The sequence below is a fragment of the Saccopteryx bilineata genome, chromosome 2, assembly GCF_036850765.1.
Source record: "Saccopteryx bilineata isolate mSacBil1 chromosome 2, mSacBil1_pri_phased_curated, whole genome shotgun sequence".
Classification (NCBI taxonomy): Eukaryota; Metazoa; Chordata; class Mammalia; order Chiroptera; family Emballonuridae; genus Saccopteryx; species Saccopteryx bilineata.
The window spans coordinates 132,672,146-132,692,998 of NC_089491.1; the positions used below are offsets into that span (position 1 = coordinate 132,672,146).

The 20,853-nt window shown below is 45.4% G+C and overlaps 1 protein-coding gene across 1 annotated transcript; it reads right to left on the reverse strand.

The window, feature by feature from the left end:
• Window positions 1-2,177: 2,177 nt before the first annotated feature.
• Window positions 2,178-20,468, reverse strand: LOC136322314 (basic salivary proline-rich protein 1-like). Its single transcript, XM_066254384.1, has 3 exons — window positions 20,178-20,468; window positions 18,924-19,686; window positions 2,178-2,374 (listed from the first exon to the last, which is right to left on the reverse strand). The coding sequence occupies exons 1-2, from the start codon at window positions 20,466-20,468 to the stop codon at window positions 18,943-18,945; spliced, it is 1,035 nt and encodes a 344-aa protein (XP_066110481.1). The 3' UTR covers window positions 2,178-2,374; window positions 18,924-18,942.
• Window positions 20,469-20,853: the final 385 nt, after the last annotated feature.

Sequence of the window (20,853 nt, forward strand, 5' to 3'; positions counted from 1 at the left end):
AACTGTGAAGCTAGAAAGCATTGGGCCATTTCCATTTAATAGAGTCTCGCAATGGTGGATGAATAAACAGGGAGGGGAAAACCTCAGGCTAATGAACAGCGAAAATGGCCCCTCACAGTGGTGGGCAGGCAATCCGCAATCTGTCCTGAGGGCAAGCACCCATAACCTTACATAAACTATACACATGTGGTGCTGCCACACACTTGTGCCCTAATTCATGCAAAGTACAAGCGAGCAAGCCTAACAGCTGTTTTCCCAACACACTGAAAACTTGTTCTACCAACAGCAGGCAAACAGGGATTACATTACTTTGAATATTTCTATAGTTCACAGCTGACTGATAAATCTACTATCTTATTTTTATACCTATCTCTAATTTCAGGGTCCCATCCCATGATTTTCCAGACAAATATTTTTCATGAAACTTACTCCTTAATTATGTAATTCATGAAAATTGGGGCTTCAGATGGGAGGTATATCCTGATTAAAATGAGGCAATCATCCCTTTTAGGAGAGCCCCTGAAAAAAAGTGTCTTTCACACCTATTGCAGGTACAAATTTGGGAATATCTATGCTACCAGATTTAGGATTAGTGGTTCCCTAAATTCAAACATTACAGTAATCAGAAACAGAGAGACCCTCAATGTGTTTATTACAGACTGTATATATGCCTCAGTCCTCAAGAGGTATGCTTCAGTTTTGTCTCTTTGTGTTCTCTTTATCCCTGGAAAATGTGGGTTGAAGATTTTAATAGAACATTCATTTCATTTACAGGTTAGATACATTGACTTTATAGCTGGATGGTTTTTATATCAATTAATCTCATTACTAGACCTATAATGCTATGTTTTTGACTATTCAGACTCTCTGCCATCAATAAGACTGTTTTCAAGAAAAAAACTGGTCTGGATAATTTCTTCAGTCAAAACATTAGGATTCTCCTAAAAGAGTTATTAATTACAAAATAAAAACAATAACTTATACTGAAAAACCCTGGTGGACATAACCTGAAATAAGTGATCCACATTAGCACTCCCAGCAGTGAGACAGTAACATACTAGACCCCTTAACATCATGTACTGAAAAGGGCACAGCCCTTCTGTGGTGTTTGTCCCCCAAATCTTTAACCTTGGTGTAAACATGGGAAGACATGAGTCAAACCCAAACAGCATATTCTACAAAATACCTGACCAGGTATCTTCAAAAGTGTCGGCCCTGGCCGGTTGGCTCAGTAGTAGAGCATCAGCCTGGCATGCGGAAGTCCCGGGTTTGATTCCCGGCCAGGGCACACAGGAGAGGCACCCATCTGCTTCTCCATCCCACCCCCTCTCCTTCCTCTTTGTCTCTCTCTTCCCCTCCCGCAGCCGAGGCTCCATTGGAGCACAGTTGGCCCAGGCGCTGGGGATGGCTCCGTGGCCTCTGCCCCAGGTGCTAGAGTGGCTCTGGTCACAACAGAGCGACGCCTTGGCTGGGCAGAGCATCACCCCCTGGTGGGCGTGCCAGGTGGATCCCGGTCGGGCGCATGCGGGAGTCTGTCTGACTTCCTCCCTGTTTCCAGCTTCAGAAAAAAAAAAAGTGTCAAGGTCCTGAAAGACAAGGATAGTCTGAAGAATTATCACAGATTGCGGACATAAAAAAGACACAACCCACTAAAATGATGTACTGATGTTTATTTCTCAGTTCTGATGTCAACATTAGGGGAAGCTGGGTGAAGGGTATTGTTGGGAAAACAGCTGTGTTAGGCTTGTTTGCACTTTGCGTGATTAGTGCATGATTACGTGGCAGAGCTGTGTGTGTATTTAGCCTATATATGGCTATTTTCTTTTTCTTTTTTTGTTTTTACAGAGAGAGAGTCAGAGAGAGGGATAGATAGGGACAGACAGACAGGAATGGAAAGAGATGAGAAGCTCCAATAATCAGTTTTTCGTTGTGACACCTTAGTTCATTGATTGCTATCTCATATGTGCCTTGACTGTGGGCCTTCAGCAGACTGAGTAACCCTTTGCCCGAGCCAGAGACCTTAGGTCCAAGCTAGTGAGATTTTGCTCAAACCAGATGAGCCCATGCTCAAGCTGGCGACCTCCGGGTCTCAAACCTAGGTCCTTCAGCATCCCAGTCCGATGCTCTCTCCACTGCACCACCACCTGGTCAGGCTATTTTCTTTTAATGCAGTGAAAGGAAGGGAGACAGAGAGAGAAAGAATTCCGCATGCACCCCAACCGGGATCCACCCAGCAAGCCCTTTAGGGGGTGATACTCTGCTCTTCTGGAGTGTAGCTCAGTTGCTCAGCAAACGAGGTCTTCTTTGTGCCTGAGGTGGAGGCAATGGAGTCATCCTCAACATCCTGGGCCAACTAGTTCCAATCAAATCATGGCTGAAGGAGGGGAAGAGAGAGAGAGAAGTGAGAGGAGGAGGGGAAGGGTGGAGAAGCAGAAGGTACTTCTCCTGTGTGCCACGGTGAGTAATGCTGCAGTGAACATAGAGTACATGTATCTTTACAAATAAATGTTTTCAAATTTGGCCCTGGCGGGTTGGCTCAGTGGTAGAGCGTCGGCCTGGTGTGCGGGGGACCCGGGTTCGATGCCAGGGCACATAGGAGAAGCGCCCATTTGCTTCTCCACCCCTCCTTCCTCTCTGTCTCTCTCTTCCCCTCCCGCAGCCAAGGCTCCATTGGAGCAAAGATGGCCCGGGCGCTGGGGATGGCTCCTTGGCCTCTGCCCCAGGCGCTAGAGAGGCTCTGGTCCTGGCAGAGTGATGCCCCGGAGGGGCAGAGCATCGCCCCCTGGTGGGCGTGCCGGGTGGATCCCAGTCGGGCGCATGCGGGAGTCTGTCTGACTGTCTCTCCCCGTTTACAGCTTCAGAAAAATACAAAAAAAAAAAATGTTTTCAAATTTTTCGGGTAGGTACCCAAAAGAGGGATTGCTGGGTCATATGGCAAGTCAGTCTGTTCTTCATTTTTTGAGAATTCTCCATACTGCTTTCCAGTTTACATTACCATCAGCAGTGAATGAGGGTTCCTTTCTCGCTACAACTTCTCCAACATAAAAGAAAATATATGCTCTAAATGTATGGACCCTGGTTAGCATTTTATGAATTTGACCTCAAAGGCAAGGGAAGCGAAAGCAAAAATGACAAAATTTAAGGTGCACATTCTCTTTTACCCAGTATAAATTTATCCTATCGCTATAGTGCACCAATGTGCAAAAACTCATCCATATGAGAAAGTATTCATTACAGTTTTTGTAATAGCACAAATTGGAAACAACCTAGAATTCCATCAACAGGAGGCTGTTCAAGTAAACTGTCACACAGTACAAAGGAATTCTGTGCAGCTGTTAAAAATACCAAAGGCGAGATATCTCTGTTGATATAAAAAAAAATCCCCAAGAGATAATGTTAAATCAAAAAAGCCTATTTGTGCAAGGGGGAAAAGAATGAACTTAACTATGTACATATGTTAATGGCAATGACAGATAAGAAACTATTAGCATTGCTGAGCTCTTGGGAATGGGACAGAGGCAGGGGGAAAATTACGTTTCATTTTATACCTTTCTGCATAGTTTGAAATTCTTAATGCCTGTATGTAATTTACACATAATAGCTGTATTTTTTTTAACTTAACAATTTTTTATTATTTTATTTATTCATTTGGAGGAGGGGGTGAGGAGCAGGAAGCATCAACTCTCACACGTGCCTTGACCAGGCAAGCCTGGGGTTTCAAACCAGCAACCTCAGCATTCCAAGTGGACGCTTTATCCACTGCGCCACCACAGGTCAGGCAATTCCTTTATTATTTTTAAAACCTAGTTTTAAAATAGTTTTATTTTAAAGATACTTGACCATAAACAAAACATGGATATCTTAACATTTGAATTTACTTTTCAAGGAGAAAAGGGTGTTCTGTCATCCCCGGTTTTGTTTTCTAATAGAGGAAGCTCCACAGGAAAAAGAGGGCTCAGAGATATGGCTACGAGGCAATTATATAATTTGTCTTTGGCTCAAGGATAGGCTGACATCCAAGTAACAAACGAAAAAAGTCTGATTCTTATACCCAAATGCTGGGTTCTTCTGTCCTAAGCCTGCTTACTAACTGGGTATGGTTGGTAGATGCTTTGCTACAGTGTTACTAATCTTACAACACCCCTGCAAAGAAAGTAATTACCATCTCCATTTTATAGTACCGGTAATACTCTTAAGATAATCATATTCTTGGTAGACCTCCTGAGATCCTGTTAAGCACCCACTCTCTGCTGAATATAACCAGGAACTTTATTACCTTCTCATTTAATCCTCACAACAGTCCTTTAAAACTGGTATTGTTGGTTTGAGGAAACAGGCTCAGCAATGTTAAGAAACGTGCCCAAAGTTACACAGCTAGTAGATCTGACTTTCTTCAATGCAAATACTCTTACCACTGTACCTCATTGCTTGTCACTGGGGCTTTTTTTACTTTTTTTTTTTTTTTTTTTTTTGTATTTTTCTGAAGCTGGAAACGAGGAGAGAGTCAGACAGACTCCCGCATGCGCCCGACCGGGATACACCCGGCATGCCCACCAGGGGCGATGCTCTGCCCACCAGGGGGCGATGCTCTGCCACTCCAGGGCCTTGCTCTGCTGCGACCAGAGCCACTCTAGCGCCTGGGGCAGAGGCCAAGGAGCCATCCCCAGCACCTGGGCCATCTTTGCTCCAATGGAGCCTTGGCTGCAGGAGGGGAAGAGAGAGACAGGGAGGAAGGAGGGGGGGGTGGAGAAGAAAATGGGCGCTTCTCCTATGTGCCCTGGCCGGGAATCGAACCCGGGTCCCCCGCACGCCAGGCCGATGCTCTACCGCTGAGCCAAGCAGCCAGGGCGTCACTGGGGCTTTTTCTGTCTCTCGACTTCAACATTCCCACCCCTTCTGCTGATTGTTCTTCCTCCACCCATCCCTAAATACTAGAGATTCTTTTGGTTCTCATTTCACTCATATACACCCCCCCAGCAATCTCACTCACTCTCACAGTTTTCAATTATCACTCATACACAGATTAGTTCCAAATTGAAATACGTAGCCCAAAAAAGATCTGGGCTACATCCACTTGACAGAAACCTGTGTTATCTTGAGGGCAATATTGACCTCCCCACACCTGGGTCTCCTCCTTTCCTCCCATTCTATTCTATGGAATTTTTTTTTAAATCAGGAAATCTCAGGTTTTCCATTCATGAACACAGATCTTAGACTTACCCAGAGAATTCGGGGGAACTCCATGTCTTAACTCTGCCAGCCAGGTAGTGAGAAGAGGCTAAGAAGAGTGGGGCAGTCACCACCAGTGTGGGACAACTGTCAGGTCCCTTTCCCCCTACTCACCTCAGAGACAGGCAGACAACTTCTGAAGACCTCCCAATAACATGAGCCTCTACTGCAGCTACAGTGACCTGTATTTATAGGGCTGTCCTAGATGAAAGCAGCGCTCGCAGACTCCTTCATGATAATTATTTACACAGAGCATCCACTGATTGAATAAAATACCTACTGACAAAATGTTACCGTGAATTCAGTAATGCTTTTAGATGATTTGGTATTTTAATTAATCACGTTTACATACTTGTGACAATGGTACAAAAGTGTAAGACATGGTGATTTAGTCTCAGGCACTGCTTGGTGTGGATTCAGACTCTCCCACAGGTTTGCAAAGCAGAGCCTGAGAACAATTTTCAATGAATTAACAGATTTTTAAAAATAAAAGTAGTAGAAGTTTTTAAAGGGTAATAAAAAGGCAAAGAAACTGGGGGAAACATTTGTAGTATAGCTTTATTATACTAAAAGTTCTCACTAATTAGTAAGAAAAAAAACCCAACACCCTATTAGAAACACTCACAAAGGACACCAATAGATGTATTAGAAAAGAAAAAAAATCCAAATAACCAATAAGATTTAGTAAAAGATGTTATATTTTTTTAAGATTATTAAAGACATACATTTAGCATTGAAAATAAAGTACCATTTACCCATCAAATTAACAAATATACAGAGAGAGGGAAAAAAGTCCTAAGAGAGTTTATTGGAAATAGGCACTCACATCCGTTGCTAGTATGAAGGTAAACTTGCTACAACTCTTCCAAAGGGCAATTTGACAACCTGTACCAACAGCTTAAAAAAGGCACAGATGTCAGCCTGACCTGTGGCAGGGCAGTGGATAAAGCCTCTACCTGGAGAGCTCCAGGCCTCCCTCCAACCCAGGGGTCCCCAACCTACGGTTCCCTGAAGCCATTTATCCGGCCCCTGCTGCACTTCCGGAAGGGGCACCTCTTTCATTGGTGGTCAGTGAGAGGATGCATCCTGTGCTCCTGGAGTACTGTATGTGGTGGTGCCGCAAAGCCCAGCGTCGCTCATGTACAGTACTACTTCTGGTGACGCGGGACGCACGTGTCACGGCTCCGGGTGTCATATCACCTGTTACGGCTAGCAGTGACAAATATGGAACCGGACATTGACCATCTCATTAGCCAAAAGCAGGCCCATAGTTCCCACTGAAATACTGGTCAGTTTGTTGATTTAAATTTACTTTTTCTTTATTTTAAATATTGTATTTGTTCCCATTTTGTTTTTGTTTTTTTACTTTAAAATAAGATATGTGCAGTGTGCATAGGGATTTGTTCATCATTTTTTTATAGTCCGGCCCTCCAACGGTCTGAGGGACAGTTAAACTGGCCCCCTATGTAAAAAGGTTGGGGACCCCTGCTCCAACCCATCTCTCTTTCTCCTCTCTCTAAAAAACAACAACTCAGTAAGTAAATTATTCTTTTTTTTTTTTAATGCACAGATTTTTGACTAAGCAATTCTACTTTTTAGCAAGTTATTTATTTGGAGATAATGAGAGATGGAATCACAAAAATTTATGGATAAGGACAGTCACTCTAACCATATTTATAGTAGTGAAAAATGGGAAATAACCTAAATAAGAATAGTTAAATGGTACTTTCAGTAGTGCGAAATATTGTGTAAAAATTTTTAAAACTGGATCTGGCTGGTATCTCAGTGGACAGTGCATTGGCCTGGAGTATGGATGTCCCATGTTCGATCTCCAGTCAAGGCACACAGAAGAAGCAACTGCTATGCCTGACCTGTGGTGGCACCGTGGCTAAAGCATCAACCTGGAATGCTGAGGTCGCCGGTTTGAACCCCAGGTTTGCCTGGTCAAGGCACATATGGGAGTTGATGCTTCCTGCTTCTCACCCCCTTTCTTTCTATCCTTTCTCTAAAATCAATAAATAAAATCTTTAAAAAAGAGAGAAAGCAATCAATGAACAACTAAAGTGCCACAACTATGAGTTGATTCTTCTCATCTCTCTCCCTTCCAGTCTGTATGTCCTCTCTGTCTCTCTTGTGCTAAAAACACAAAAAACAAACCTGATTCTGACCTTTACAATCTGTGTGACCTGAGGCAAGTTGCTCATTTCCTATGTGCTTACTTTCTCAGTTCCCTCGTCTGCAAAAGTAGGGATGATGATAATACTTAGCAAATAAGTTTATTGTGAGGATTGAGTTAACATTTATTTAGGATATAGCACCTTGCATCCAGTAACTGCTTTAAATTTCAGCTATTATTATATATTGCTTTTATAATCAGAAAATAGAAGTGTCAATAACTGCTTTATTTTTTTTTATTTTTATTTTTTATTTTTTTATTTATTTTTATTTTTTCATTTTTCTGAAGCTGGAAACAGGGAGAGACAGTCAGACAGACTGCCGCATGCGCCCGACCGGGATCCACCCGGCACGCCTACCAGGGGCTACGCTCTGCCCACCAGGGGGCGATGCTCTGCCCATCCTGGGCGTCGCCATGTTGCGACCAGAGCCACTCTAGTGCCTGAGGCAGAGGCCACAGAGCCATCCCCAGCGCCCGGGCCATCTTTGCTCCAGTGGAGCCTTGGCTGCGGGAGGGGAAGAGAGAGACAGAGAGGAAAGTGCGGCGGAGGGGTGGAGAAGCAAATGGGCGCTTCTCCTGTGTGCCCTGGCCAGGAATCAAACCCGGGTCCTCCGCACGCTAGGCCGACGCTCTACCGCTGAGCCAACAGGCCAGGGCCAATAACTGCTTTAGATTGTCAGCTCTGTGTACAATTTGACACAAGATAAACTATTGGCCAAAGTGATGTTTTAGTATGTTTTTTATTGTTGTTGTTTTTTGGGTTTTTTTGCACTTTTCTGAAGCTGGAAACGGGAAGAGACAGTCAGACAGACTCCCGCTTGTGCCCAACCAGGATCCACCCGGCACGCCCACCAGGGGGCGACGTTCCGCCCACCCTGGGGCGATGCTCTGCCCCTCTGGGGCATCGCTCTGTTGCGACCAAAGCCACTCTAGCGCCTGGGGCAGAGACCAAGGAGCCATCCCCAGCGCCCAGGCCATCTTTGCTCCAATGGAGCCTCACTGCGGGAGGGGAAGAGAGACACAGAGAGGAAGGAGAGGGGGAGGGGTGGAGAAGCAGATGGGTGCTTCTCCTATTATCCCTGGCCGGGAATCGAACCCGGAACCTCTGCACGCCAGGCTGATGCTCTACCACTGAGCCAACCGGCCAGGCCTGTTTTAGTATGTTTTTAAACAATTTTTTAAGTTTATTGATTTGTGAGAGAGAAACATTGATTTGTTGCTCTACTCATTTATGCATTCCTTAGATAATTCTCGTATGTGCCCTGACCAGGGGATCAAACTCACAACCTTGATGTATCAGGAAGACGCTCTAACCAACTGAGCTACCCAGCCAGAACAGTAAATTTTAATTTAACCTATCCATGTCTTTTCATGAAGTTGAACTCTGGGGCCATTGAAATCTGACGCTTCAATCATCTTATAAATCTGTTTTCCCCAAACTAAAATCCTTGAAAGGTGTTTTCTTTTCTCTTTTCCAGGGAGGGGCTTTTTATTTCATGGAGCATGGAGCAGCTGAGCGTTCAACCTGGAATTACTTCTGGCAGCAGGTCCTGGATCCTGCCTGGTACCTGCTCTTTGATGGGTGCAACCTGACCAGAGAGAGCTGGAAGGCCGTGGAGCGGGCCGGCTTCTCCAGGCTGAAGCTGCAGCACCTACAGGCCCCACTGACCTGGGAGCTGGTGCGGCCCCACATTTCTGGATATGCTGTGAAATAGCACGAGTGGAGAGTGGAAGAACTGACTTAAGGCTTCAATTTCACACTTAAAGTACTAAATGGGAGAAGAGATACCTTTTGTAGGTAAAGCTGAATTTCTTCCTAAAAAGTTGATGTTACACCCTATTTAGCCATTTTCTATTGATTTCCAAAGCATCAAAAACAAAACAACTTTGAGCTCTCCTTTCAAAGGAAACAGTGAGCTTTGATAATTGAAGTCTACCATCATCTCCAAACCTTAGTTTATTCAGTAACTTCAAAATGTTGTCTTATTCAAGTTGTTAGCCAACAGTTAGAATTTCACCCCTTCTTTGAGGGCTTAGTTAAATCACTCAGAAGATGACTTTGAAAGGAGAAATGAAAAGAGCTTAAGGAGTCACAAACTGAATAAAGAGATGAAAATCCAAATCTAAATAGCACAGATTGTTTTCTTAAAGACATTTAAATTTATTTGTTGTTCTTGGTGTCACTGGGCTGGCTTTCAAAATTAATGTACCTGGGCCTATGTAGGCAGTGGCCCAGTGGATAGAGCATTGGCCTGGGATGCTGAGGACCCAGGTTGGAAACCCCAAGATCACGGGTTTGAGTGTGAGCACATCTGGCTGAGCGCAGGGTCACCGGCTTGAGCATGGGATGATAGACATGACCCCATGGTTGCTGGCTTGAAGTCCACAGTCGCTGGCTTGAGCAAGGGGTCACTGGCTCTGCTGGAGCACACTTACCCCCCAGTCAAGGCACGTGTGAGAAGCAATCAATGAACAACTAAGGTGCTGCAACTACAAGCTGATGCTTCTCATCTCTCTCCCTTCCCGTCTGTCTGTCCCTGTCTGTCTCTCTCTCTAAAAGAAAAAAAAAAAGATGAATGTACTAGGATGCCACCCCTAGTTCTGCCACTTCTGTTGTGTCTTTTATTCCACTATTCCAACACAGTGTGTTTTTCTGCATTCCAGTCTTCAATTACTTTTTTTTTTCCAATTTTATTTCTTGATTTTTGAGAAAGAGAAAAAGGGAGAAAGAGAGAAACATCAATTTGTTGTCCCACTTATTTACGCATTCATTGGTTGATTCTTGTATGTTCCCTGACCGGGGATGGAACCTGCAACCTTGGCATATCAGGATACGCTCTAACCATCTGAGCTACCAGCCAGGGCTGGTTTCATTTTTCTTAATGTCTCTGGAAGGGCTTTCCTTCCTCACAGCAGATAGTTAATAACTATAAACACATCTATCCGATTTCAGAGAAAGCAATTTTGGAAGGATCAGAATATGTTTTGAAAAGTTCAAGTCCAAAGACCCCATTTGTGAACTCCATAGAACAGAAAGCAAGCAAGCTTACTATTCTCTCCTGAACATGAAAAGTTATTTTACAGTGAGGTTAGGACACTCATTTAAGGCCCCCTGAGCAGTGGAACATGAATCTCCTCCATCTGTAGTCTCCCCAAAGTAGTAACCTTGTTCATCTCCCCACTTCACTGTTGGTTAGATCAGTCTAGTGACTGAGAAATATGAAAAGCCACAGGTTGACATGGTTAAATGTTAGTCATGATGGAATGTAAATAATAGCAATGTACAAAGTACTAGGCACATTTTAATCAATTCCTCCTTGTCTAAGTTGTTTGGTAAACATTATCCTCACTTTCTTTAGACACAACTGAGGTGTATGGAAATAAATAAATGAAATTTCTTACACTCCATAAGTTACAGAGCAGGTATTATAAGCCCTGATTCCCAAAACCACAAAACTTGTTTTGACTATAATTGCCATGTTACCTTCTCACTGCTTTCCTCCTCAGGTCCAGAAAACACATATTTATGATCATTCCAATAGCCTAAGGAGTGAGTCTCAATTGGCTCTTATTGACAATACTGGTTCCAAGCCCTATGCTAAACTAATCATGTTTAGACAGAATGGACTATGCTGACTGGCTCAATATAAGTCACAGTATTCCATTCTTGGAACTGAGTACACCCAGACCATGTGTGCCGCAACCAGCGCGGCTAGTAATTCCAGGTCCTGAGTGGGAATGGCACAGAATGAAGAAAATAGGCTAAAGAGAAAAAATAATGGGCTGGGGGGGGGGGACCCTGCATTGCAAAAGATAGCTTGCAAAAGGCCAAGAGCCCTGGCCTGCTTTATTATATAGCCATATGCAAATAAGGAAGACTCTGATACAAAGTCACACATTTCCAAGGCAACCCAAGAATTCTCCCAAGTGCAGAAACTCTCCACTCTGGATAACTGAAATCAACCAACATCAGAAGGAAGGGTGAGAGGAAGGGCATGTAAATTGCTTCTAGGAACTTAAGCAAGCAAGTAAGGTGGGGGGATGGGATGAGTACAAATACTCAGCTTCATAGCCATGGTATGTGGGGGATAACTTACCCTTTGGCTAAGCCTCAAACTGCCAGGGCTTTGCCACTTATAGACTCCCACACATGTGGGCTGAGGCAAGGAGAGCTGGGTATCATCCACATGAAAACAGGGCCTGTGACTGGAGACCGTGGGGCTGGGTGGTGGGAAGGCACACCACAATGCCCAGCGTGAGCTTCCTTCTGCATTTTTATCAGACCTTCTGGTCTGTTTCTCTGGGGTGGACCATGCAGAATTGTGCTTACAACACTGGCTTTTCAGAGGGATGAGTGCATGCCATGAGGAAAATGAAAGACAAATGACACTGGCTTTTGTATCAAAGTGATCTAGGTCAGGTCCTGGATGTGTCATTCATTGACTGGGTGACTCTGAGCACGTTAACTTCTCTGTTCTCACATTCTTCATCTGTTAATGGGGATAACATCTACCTAAAGGGTTATTGTGAGGAGTTGAAGAAGTGAAGCACTTGGTGCTTAATCAATGCTGAACTTCATTCAACAAATAGATGAATGCCTCCTGTGCACTCTGCTCTCCATGCTTGGCTTAGGGCCCTGAATAAGCTAGAGCCGCTCGCTGCTCTCTTGGGGCACAGGACTGTGAGAATGCTGTGAGGGAGAAGCTGGGGCACCAGGAGAATGGTCCTATCCAGAAGGAAGATCACAGGCCTCCTTGAGGAAGTGACATCTGAGCTGAATTCCAGAAGATGAATAAAGAGCATTTCAGCTTAATGAAATAGCTGTGCCACAGACAAATGAAAGGAAACAGTATGTTCAAGGAACTGAAAGAGAGCAGGCATGGCTGGGCACGGAAGCCTGGAGGCGTTTTGGCATGGTTATGATTTCCATCAGATTCTTCCTAATGTTGTTAAGAACCTGAGATCAAGAGCCTAACACTCCTTTTAATGGTCAAGAATAGCAACAACAACAAAAAATTTTTAATTCATATTATAAAACATTCCATTTCTAAGTGTTCTGTTTCTTCTGAATTTTTACATATTTTACACTTGACTAGAAACTGAACAATTGCATAATAGTTCTTTTTGTACTCTCAACCTTAACATAAGCCTTTCCCTTTGGTGTTGCTTTGGAAAACACAGAACTTAACTGAAGTTTAAGTCTTGTTTATCTGGTAAGGCAGCTGAGAGTGTAATGATCATGGCAGCAAATGTTAGTTAATGTCAATAGAAGCAAAACAGAGAAGTGTTCAGTGTTACTTTAGCTCAATATTTAAAACCTAAATCTTTCAGGCTACATTAAAGATTAACCAGAATACCCTGAACCATGAATGGGGGGGTGGAAGTCACTGTTAACTGAGGACAGAAGAAATGAACGTAGAGTAGCCAATGTTCCCAATTTCTAATAAGTTTAAAAAACATAGTAATATGCCAATCAAGCAAGGCATTACTTTGTTTCTAAAGGAAACTATTTGGGAACCTGAAGAGAATTACATGAGAACAAGGAAAATTTCTATTCACAATTGACTGTTCCTTAAAAAAACTCTAATGTCCAATACACTTAACTCAGGCTAAGTCCTTCTTTATCTTTAAAATGTTATCTAACCCTAATGTCAACCTTCTTCTTGGAATGGCCCTTTTATTCCATAACTCTTAATAGCTTATAATAAAATTTTTTATTATTATTTTTTTATGCCAGGCACTAACTTGTTACACAATTACTTTGTATACTACTCAAAATTCTACAAGGCAGATACAATTATCTGCAGCTGACAAATGAGGAAGCAGACCAGTGATGTTCCATGACTTGCCCAAGGCCACACAGTGAGCGGACTGGTCTTCCCATTTAGTCTACCCGCCTGGGGAGACAGGCCACCCCACAGTGTAGCACTGCTTCTTGAGGTCCTCAGAATCCAAGTCCCTCTAATTATGTCTCTTCCTTCTTCCAAATGTGAATGGTCCCCTAAGGCTGTTAGTCTGTGTTTAATCCCTTGAGCTTTTCTAATATGCTTAGGTTGTGAATCATCACTTGGGTAAATCATTCCTAACACTTTGCCATTCCTTTGATACTTAAATCTAACACATCAAAAACAGAATTCCCTATTAAGCAACAGTTTCCAAATTCCTCAATACCTATGATTATTTCCCAAGTACCAGGTAATTTGATGCCCTTCAGAAAGCATTTGCTGGTCTTTTTTTTTTTTTTTTTTTTTTTTTTTTTTGAAAAATTGTCTTTGAGAAATCTCTTAGCATTCACTAATACCTGTTGGTACGATTTCACATCACCAACCTCTTTCTCCTTTCTTCTAGTGCCAAACACAGTGCTTACTTACTTCATAGCAGGTGTTCAAAAAGCCAGTCTGAATGAAAATTAATGCCTCTATGTGAAATGTTGAAACTGGGGGCCGGTCCACTGGGGAGGGGGGGAGATTATTTTCAGTCCCCCTTGGCAACTGGCAGGTAGGTATAAACGCCCGACTAGGTCAGACCTGGAGGATCCAGCTGGACAGACTTACTGGGTACTGGAGAGCTGACAGACGGAACCTCTTCCCGGGTCTAAGGTTGGGCCCTGGGGAGAGCTGAACTGAAAACACAAGGCTGGTATGTTCCAAAAGGAAAATTTATTTTAAAAGCCTGGGTGCAGGCCTTGGCTGGCTGGCCCAGTGGTAGAGCATCAGCCTGGTGTGTGGAACTGCCAGGTTTTATTCCTGGTTAGGGCACACAGGAGAAGCGCCCATCTGCTTCTCCACCCCTCCCCCTCTCCTTCCTCTCCCTCTCTCTCTTCCCCTCCTGCAGCCAAGGCTCCACTGGAGCAAAGTTGGCCTGGGCACTGAGGATGGTTCCATGATCTCTGCCTCAGGGGCTAGAATGGCTCCAGTTGTGGTGGAGAAACGGCCCCGAGGGGCTGAGCATTGCCCCCGGTGGACATGCTGAGAGGATCCCAGTACAGCAAATGCAGAAGTCTGTCTGTCTGCCTCCCTGATTCTCATTTGGGGGTGGGGAGGAGGGAGGAGCCTGGATGCAGGCTGGTTGAAACAGACCACACTGTGTAGGCCCACAGGGAGCGATGGAACCGGGTTTATACAGGTTGGTCAGGGGTCTTGGAAAAAGCCGCTGACGTCACTGCCCCTATAGGTACAAAGTAATATTTCTTCATATGTGGATTGGAGTGGCACCACAGCTCCTCCAAATTGTTTATCTCCCTGCTCAACTGCCTATTATCCACATCAGCTGTAAAAAGAAAGCCTGGGCTGGTTCAAAGATCCTGGGCAAGGACTTCAAGCAAGCCAGCCCCTCCTCCTGCAAGTTTGCGCTGCCCTCACCATGGCGGGATGGCACTTGTCTATCAGAAGAGTCTCTGGACCTGTGGCTAGGCTTTTACAGAAAACTATTCTGGTTTCAAATCCCCTAATTGTCAGAGCCTTCCCCAGTGTAAGCTTTCCCAGACACTTCTGCAATGGTCAACTTTTTGCTACACTTCAAAGTGAAGGCCAGGAAGCCATTGAGAGAGAATAGCAAGCAAATTAACTACAACCTCACAGTGGGGGATGAGAATGTTGTTTTGAGCCCTAGTGGGAAGTTGGCTGAGGGGAATTTGAGTTTTAAAGAGGCTCTGGATTTAAAGGAGCCCTGAACCTAAACCTAACAATATGATCCCATGTAGAGACTGAGGGGAGATGCCTGCAATGACAAACTATTTATGTAATAACTTGTCAGTTATTGCGTGATTCAAGCATAGGACAGAAAGGTAGCTCTAAGGTATAGGAGACATACTACATCTGGTTTCAACAGTAGAAAGACACTCCTTTTGCACCTAAATCTTCTTTGCTCCCCTTCACCAGATTCACCCCACTAACATAGCATAAGACAGTAGAAGCTCAGCAAACAAGTCTCCTGGAGTCCAAAGAAGTAGCTTCCAAGGCAGGCACCAACATCTGATCCAAATCATAACCTCTCATACCAGAAAATGCTTCAAACCAGTCTCCACACTTCCATGCCTTCATCGCCTGTCTTCATGAGCATAACTTCTAGGAGTTTGTTTAAATTTTATTTGATTGATTGGAGAGAAATGTCGACTTGTTGTTCCACCTCTTTGTGTATTCTTTGGTTTATTCTTGGAAGTAGCCTGACCAGAGATCAAACCCATAACCTTGGTGTATGGGGAATATGCTCTAATCAACTGAGCCACCCAGCCAGGGCCAGAACAGTTTAATCTGGCCATTCCACACCTCAAAATCATAAAGGCATCTACTCGGCATAATATTGAATTTAAGTTGCTTGACTCTGCATTTAGAGCCATCTGTCAACTGATGCTCAATGCTTTTGTGAGCTTTGTAGTACAATGAAAAAAGCATGGGCTTTGGAGTCAGAATATTTTAATCCAAATCTCATCATGCATCTTACTAATATTTTATTCACATAGTATAAGAGGATAATACCACCTATATCTCCTAATATTCTTGGGATAATAAAATGAGTAAATGCAAAAGGTGCTTTGTCAACTACATCATTATTAGTGATGAGCTCTGGACCTTCTCATGGAACCTGACTGTGCCCAAGGCCCCACCTCCTTACGCATTTGTGAGAGGAATATAATACAGTTTGCTTTTCTATCAGAAAAGATATTTTACTTCTATAAGTATGGTCCTGAAATTTCAATAACTGGACTGTTATTCATTATAATGTTTTCTGAACATTCAGTGTATTTTAAAGAAATCTCTCATAAAAAAATAACTTGGCGATGCTTTCACTTTTGCACTTAACAATAAAACGTTTTGCCGCTACGTGAGATGCACTTGCTTCAGTTGCTGCAAATACCTTCTACACGGAGTGCTGGGGACAGAGGCAGGACTCTCTAAATCCCTCTCATCCTGGCTCCCATCTTATCTGTCAAGGTATGCATGGACTATTATGACTATAAAAGTAGCAGCAAACAGTTCAATTCTTAGGTTATGAGAACAGATTTTAACTCTGATCCCAGAGGGAGAGTTTTTTCTTTTTTTTTTTTTTGTTTGTTTGTTTGTTTTTTGTTTTTTTTGTATTTTTCTGAAGCTGGAAACAGGGAGAGACAGTCAGACAGACTCCCGCATGCGCCCGACTGGGATCCACCCGGCACACCCACCAGGGGCGACGCTCTGCCCACCAGGGGGCGATGCTCTGCCCCTCCGGGGCATTGCTCTGCCGTGACCAGAGCCACTCCAGCGCCTGGGGCAGAGGCCAAGGAGCCATCCCCAGCGCCCGGGCTATCTTTGTTCCAATGGAGCCTTGGCTGCGGGAGGGGAAGAGAGAGACAGAGAGGAAGGAGGGGGTGGGGGTGGAGAAGCAAATGGGCGCTTCTCCCGGGAATCGAACCCGGGTCCCTCGCACGCCAGGCCGACGCTCTACCGCTGAGCCAACCGGCCAGGGCCAAGAGGGAGAGTTTTTTTAAATGTTATTGTCCACCAAAGGTTAGGAACAAAAAAATCTAAAAGCTTCTTTTTAAAAAAGCAAAGGCTGCATTACAAGATTTATTTATAAATGTAAATGATGCCACAAACCACCAAATTGCTTGCCAATACGTACAATCCTATTTGCCCAAATTTTAAAAGGAAACACTGGAGAATGTGGATACCGTTCATATATTGTTAACCTGTCAGCCTACTTTTTTGGTACTGTTCCTTTATTTTCTTCCCCCCTTCTGGGATCCTGAACAAAATTTTAAAAAGAAACATTTGCCTTATGCTCACAGAGCAAATGGACAAGTATGACTGAAAATGGGAGAAATAGGTATAATTGGTGCAACCTAATACCAATTCTTAGTTATATGGGGTCCTCAAAGACTCCTTGAGAATCCTATGAAGGTATAGAACCACTCCCTAGAAAAATGCTCCTACAAATAAACATAACATTTGAAGGGAAAATACCATTTCAGGCACATAAGCATATTGTCAACAGATCCAAAGTGCCACATATGAATTTTAAGCTTTGAAGTCCCATTCTTGAAACACAGCCTTCTAGCCCTTGACCTGTTCTTCAGTTTACAGACCTCACACACCTCCACCCTGGCTTAGCTGCTCTCAGGCTGCCAGCGACACTGACTCCCTCCCCAGCCAGGCAGGACAACAGAGGAAATCAGATTCATCACCATCTCCTACTCCTGCCTCTGTTCCTACTGCCACTCAAATGGGCCAATTTCTGATCATGGGGTCTCTTCTACCCTAATCTGCTTCTTATTCTGTATTTTTTCCTAGCTTAGTAAATGGCAACACTGCTTTTGTCACTGTCACTCAAGTTGGAAACCAGGACATCTACAGAGCTTTCTCTCTCATCACCCACAGTCAGATACCGTTCCTTCCTTTTTCCTCCTGTTACTGCTGTAAGTTACCACAAATTTAATGGTTTAAAGAGGACACAGAATATGGTAAAGGGGAGGATAAATGGTGATGGAAAGAGACTTGACTTGCGGTGGTGAACATATAACACAATATACAAATGATGTATTATAGAATTGTGTCCCTGAAACCTATAAAATCTTATTAACCAATGTCACCCCAATAAATTCAATGAATAAAAACATTTACTGGCTTAAAGCAATATAGTGAATGACCTGAGTGCAACATAGTACTGAACACTATATAAGCACTATATTTTTTTCTAAGCATACATACATACCTATGATAAAGTTTGACTTATAAATTAGGCACAGTGAGAGATTAACAACAATCATAGTATATAACAATTGTAAAAAGATACTATAATACAAGTTAATGTGAATGGCTTTGGGGAGATTATTAAGTAAAATAAGGGTTACTAGGACTCAAGCACTGCAATGCCTTGACAGTTGATCTGATAACTTAGCCAGTGTCTAAGGCAGGGGTCCCCAAACTTTTTACACAGGGGGCCAGTTCACTGTCCCTCAGACCATTGGAGGGCTGGACTATAAAAAGAAACTATGAACAAATCCCTATGCACACTGCACATATCTTATTTTAAAGTAAAAAAACAAAATGGGAACAAATACAATATTTAAAATAAATAACAAGTAAATTTAAATCAACAAACTGACCAGTATTTCAGTGGGAACTATGCTCCTCTCACTAACCACCAATGAAAGAGGTGCCCCTTCCAGAAGTGCGGCGGGGTCGGATAAATGGCTTAGGGGCGTACTTTGGGGACCCCTGGTCTAAGGGGTGGCGGTGGGGGTGGGGGCATCTACAGCATGGACAGGCTGGACGAAGGGATTATTAACACCCCAGGCAGCACAATACAGGACTCAGTGGGACACCTGCAAGATTTCACCATGCTCCCCTGAATGGGGTGCAACTTAAAACTTACGAAGTATCTCTGGAATTTTCCATTCAATATCCCCAACTCTGGTTGAGCCCTGGTAACTGCAACCACAAAGTGTGGAACCCGGGATAAGCGGGGGAAGCAATAACACCACCTTACAGAATCTGGTAACGACTATGGACACTTCCAGAAAAACAAACCACCACCACACTCGTCTCTCATAATGTTGTTTATAATTTCGGAAGTGCGTGAAATCCTTCCTGCAAACCCTCCGGGAACCCCCAGCTCCCAGGGTCTATATCCCAGGTCAAAAACCTTTGCTGATGCTCCACGGGCTCCACCCTGAGGGGCCAGGGAGGCGGGGCATTCGTCCGCCTCAGTGAGGGCGGGGCCGCACGTCTGAGGCCTCGGGCGGCGCGGTCTCTAGGACCCCGCCCAGGGCGGGAGGCCCGCGAGGGACCCTGGCGGTCCGGGGAGGAAGCGGCCGGTTGCGGCGTGGCGCTCGGAGCCCGGTCTTCCCGCTGGGCCCGCAGAGCCCGGGCCTCGGCCTCACTCAGAGTCAGGGAGGGGCTGCGATGACGGGGCGCAGAGCCCGGGCCGCGCGGTGGGGGCCCTTGTGGCCGCCGGCTCAGCCCCCGCACCGTCTCCGGGCGCGCAGCGAGGCGGCCGGCAGCTCGGAAGTCACTCGGGCGCAGCGTCGGCGGTGTCCCCGCCTCCCACGGCTGCTCGCCCGCGCCTCTCCGCCCGCCGGGCTGGGAGCACCGCCCGGAGTCGCGCGGCCCGGCCCGCTCCTCACCGGCGCTCGCCGCTCGGGCTCCGCCTCTGGGGCGCTCGCGGGGCTCCCGAGCTCTGGCTCCCGCGGCGGTCGAGTCCCGGGCCGGCGCGAGTCCGCACCTGGAACCGCTCGCCCCTCGGCCGCTCTGGCCGCTCCCGCCCTCCCCTTCGTCCGACCTGGGCGTCTGCTGCCCCACGTTCTACACGCCGCGCTCCCCGCGCTCCCACCCTGCGTGTTTCGGCAACAACCCCAGCACCAGCGAGGGACAGCCCCGCACCTCCGGCCCGACTCACTGGGCTGATTTAATGCGTCTTTTAAAAAATATTTTCTTTTTGATTTGTGTTGCCATGGTTTTAAGAGTCCCACTCATTATAACACCCTCTATACCCCCGGCCGCCGCATCGTATCCCTCATGTCCCACGCAAAGCCTCTTTCCATTCCCGTTTCATCTTCTTTCCCCACTCCCCCTACCTCAATCTCCCCTTTCCCTCCCTGAATTGCTACCCTGTTGTTTGTATCTAAGTTTTATGTGCATATAATTTGGTCAATCCCTTCACCTTTGATCCCATCCCCTCTTCGGCCCCCTTCCCTCTGATTGCTGTCCATCTGTACACAGCGACCCTGCCTCTTTTTACTTTGCTCCTCAGTTAATTGTCTTCATTAGAGTCCACATATAAATGAGATACACACATTTGTCTTTCTCTGCTGAGCTCCCTGCCGCGTCTCCTGGCAGCCTGGCAGGCGGCTGTGGGAGCTGCGCCCTCCCCTGGGGCACTGCCCTTGCTCCTTTCCCGGCACCCCCTTCTCAGAGCTGAGATGGAGCAGGCCTCTCCTGCCTCTCCCTTTCTCGCTGAAATGAGCTCTTACAGACCCTTCATTCACCCTTTCGTCAAAATCCAGAACGTTCCTCATTCCCAGGCCCCCGCCCGGTGCCCAGGGCTCTCCTGTGCACAGGCTTCTGATTACTTCCCCGACTGCCATCTGGGGATGAGGCGCCACCTATGACAAACTGGGCAATGAAGTCCTTTAGAGCCTGAGCAGAGCCCGTGCGCTGCTCCCCGACCGACCGCTGCCTCACTTCTCCACTCCGGGGCTGCCCCTACCTTTGCCCTGCTCCACAGCGCTCATTCCAGGTCCTGCTAGTCAGTGGCACCTCTCTCCCTCTCAGCCACCTGTGAAAACTCCAAGGCACCTCTTCCCCTGACCTCAGCAATCACAGCGAGGGCCATTAGACTCTCACAGGACTATTTTAGATACTCTGTCACCGAGACATTTTTTGCCCTGTGAAAATATTCCTCCTTCCATCTGCAACATCTGCCCCTGTTGACTACACACACCTCCTTCTCTCCCTGACCCCAGAGAAAGC

Bases quoted from the DNA above. Each gene is read 5' to 3' on its own strand.
- LOC136322314 (XM_066254384.1), bottom strand. From the start codon at position 20,468: ATGGCAGTCGGGGAAGTAATCAGAAGCCTGTGCACAGGAGAGCCCTGG. The intron at 19,687-20,177 runs GTGTGTATCTCA...CGCGGCGTGTAG, and splicing joins CTCAGCAGAGAAAGACAAAT to AACGTGGGGCAGCAGACGCC.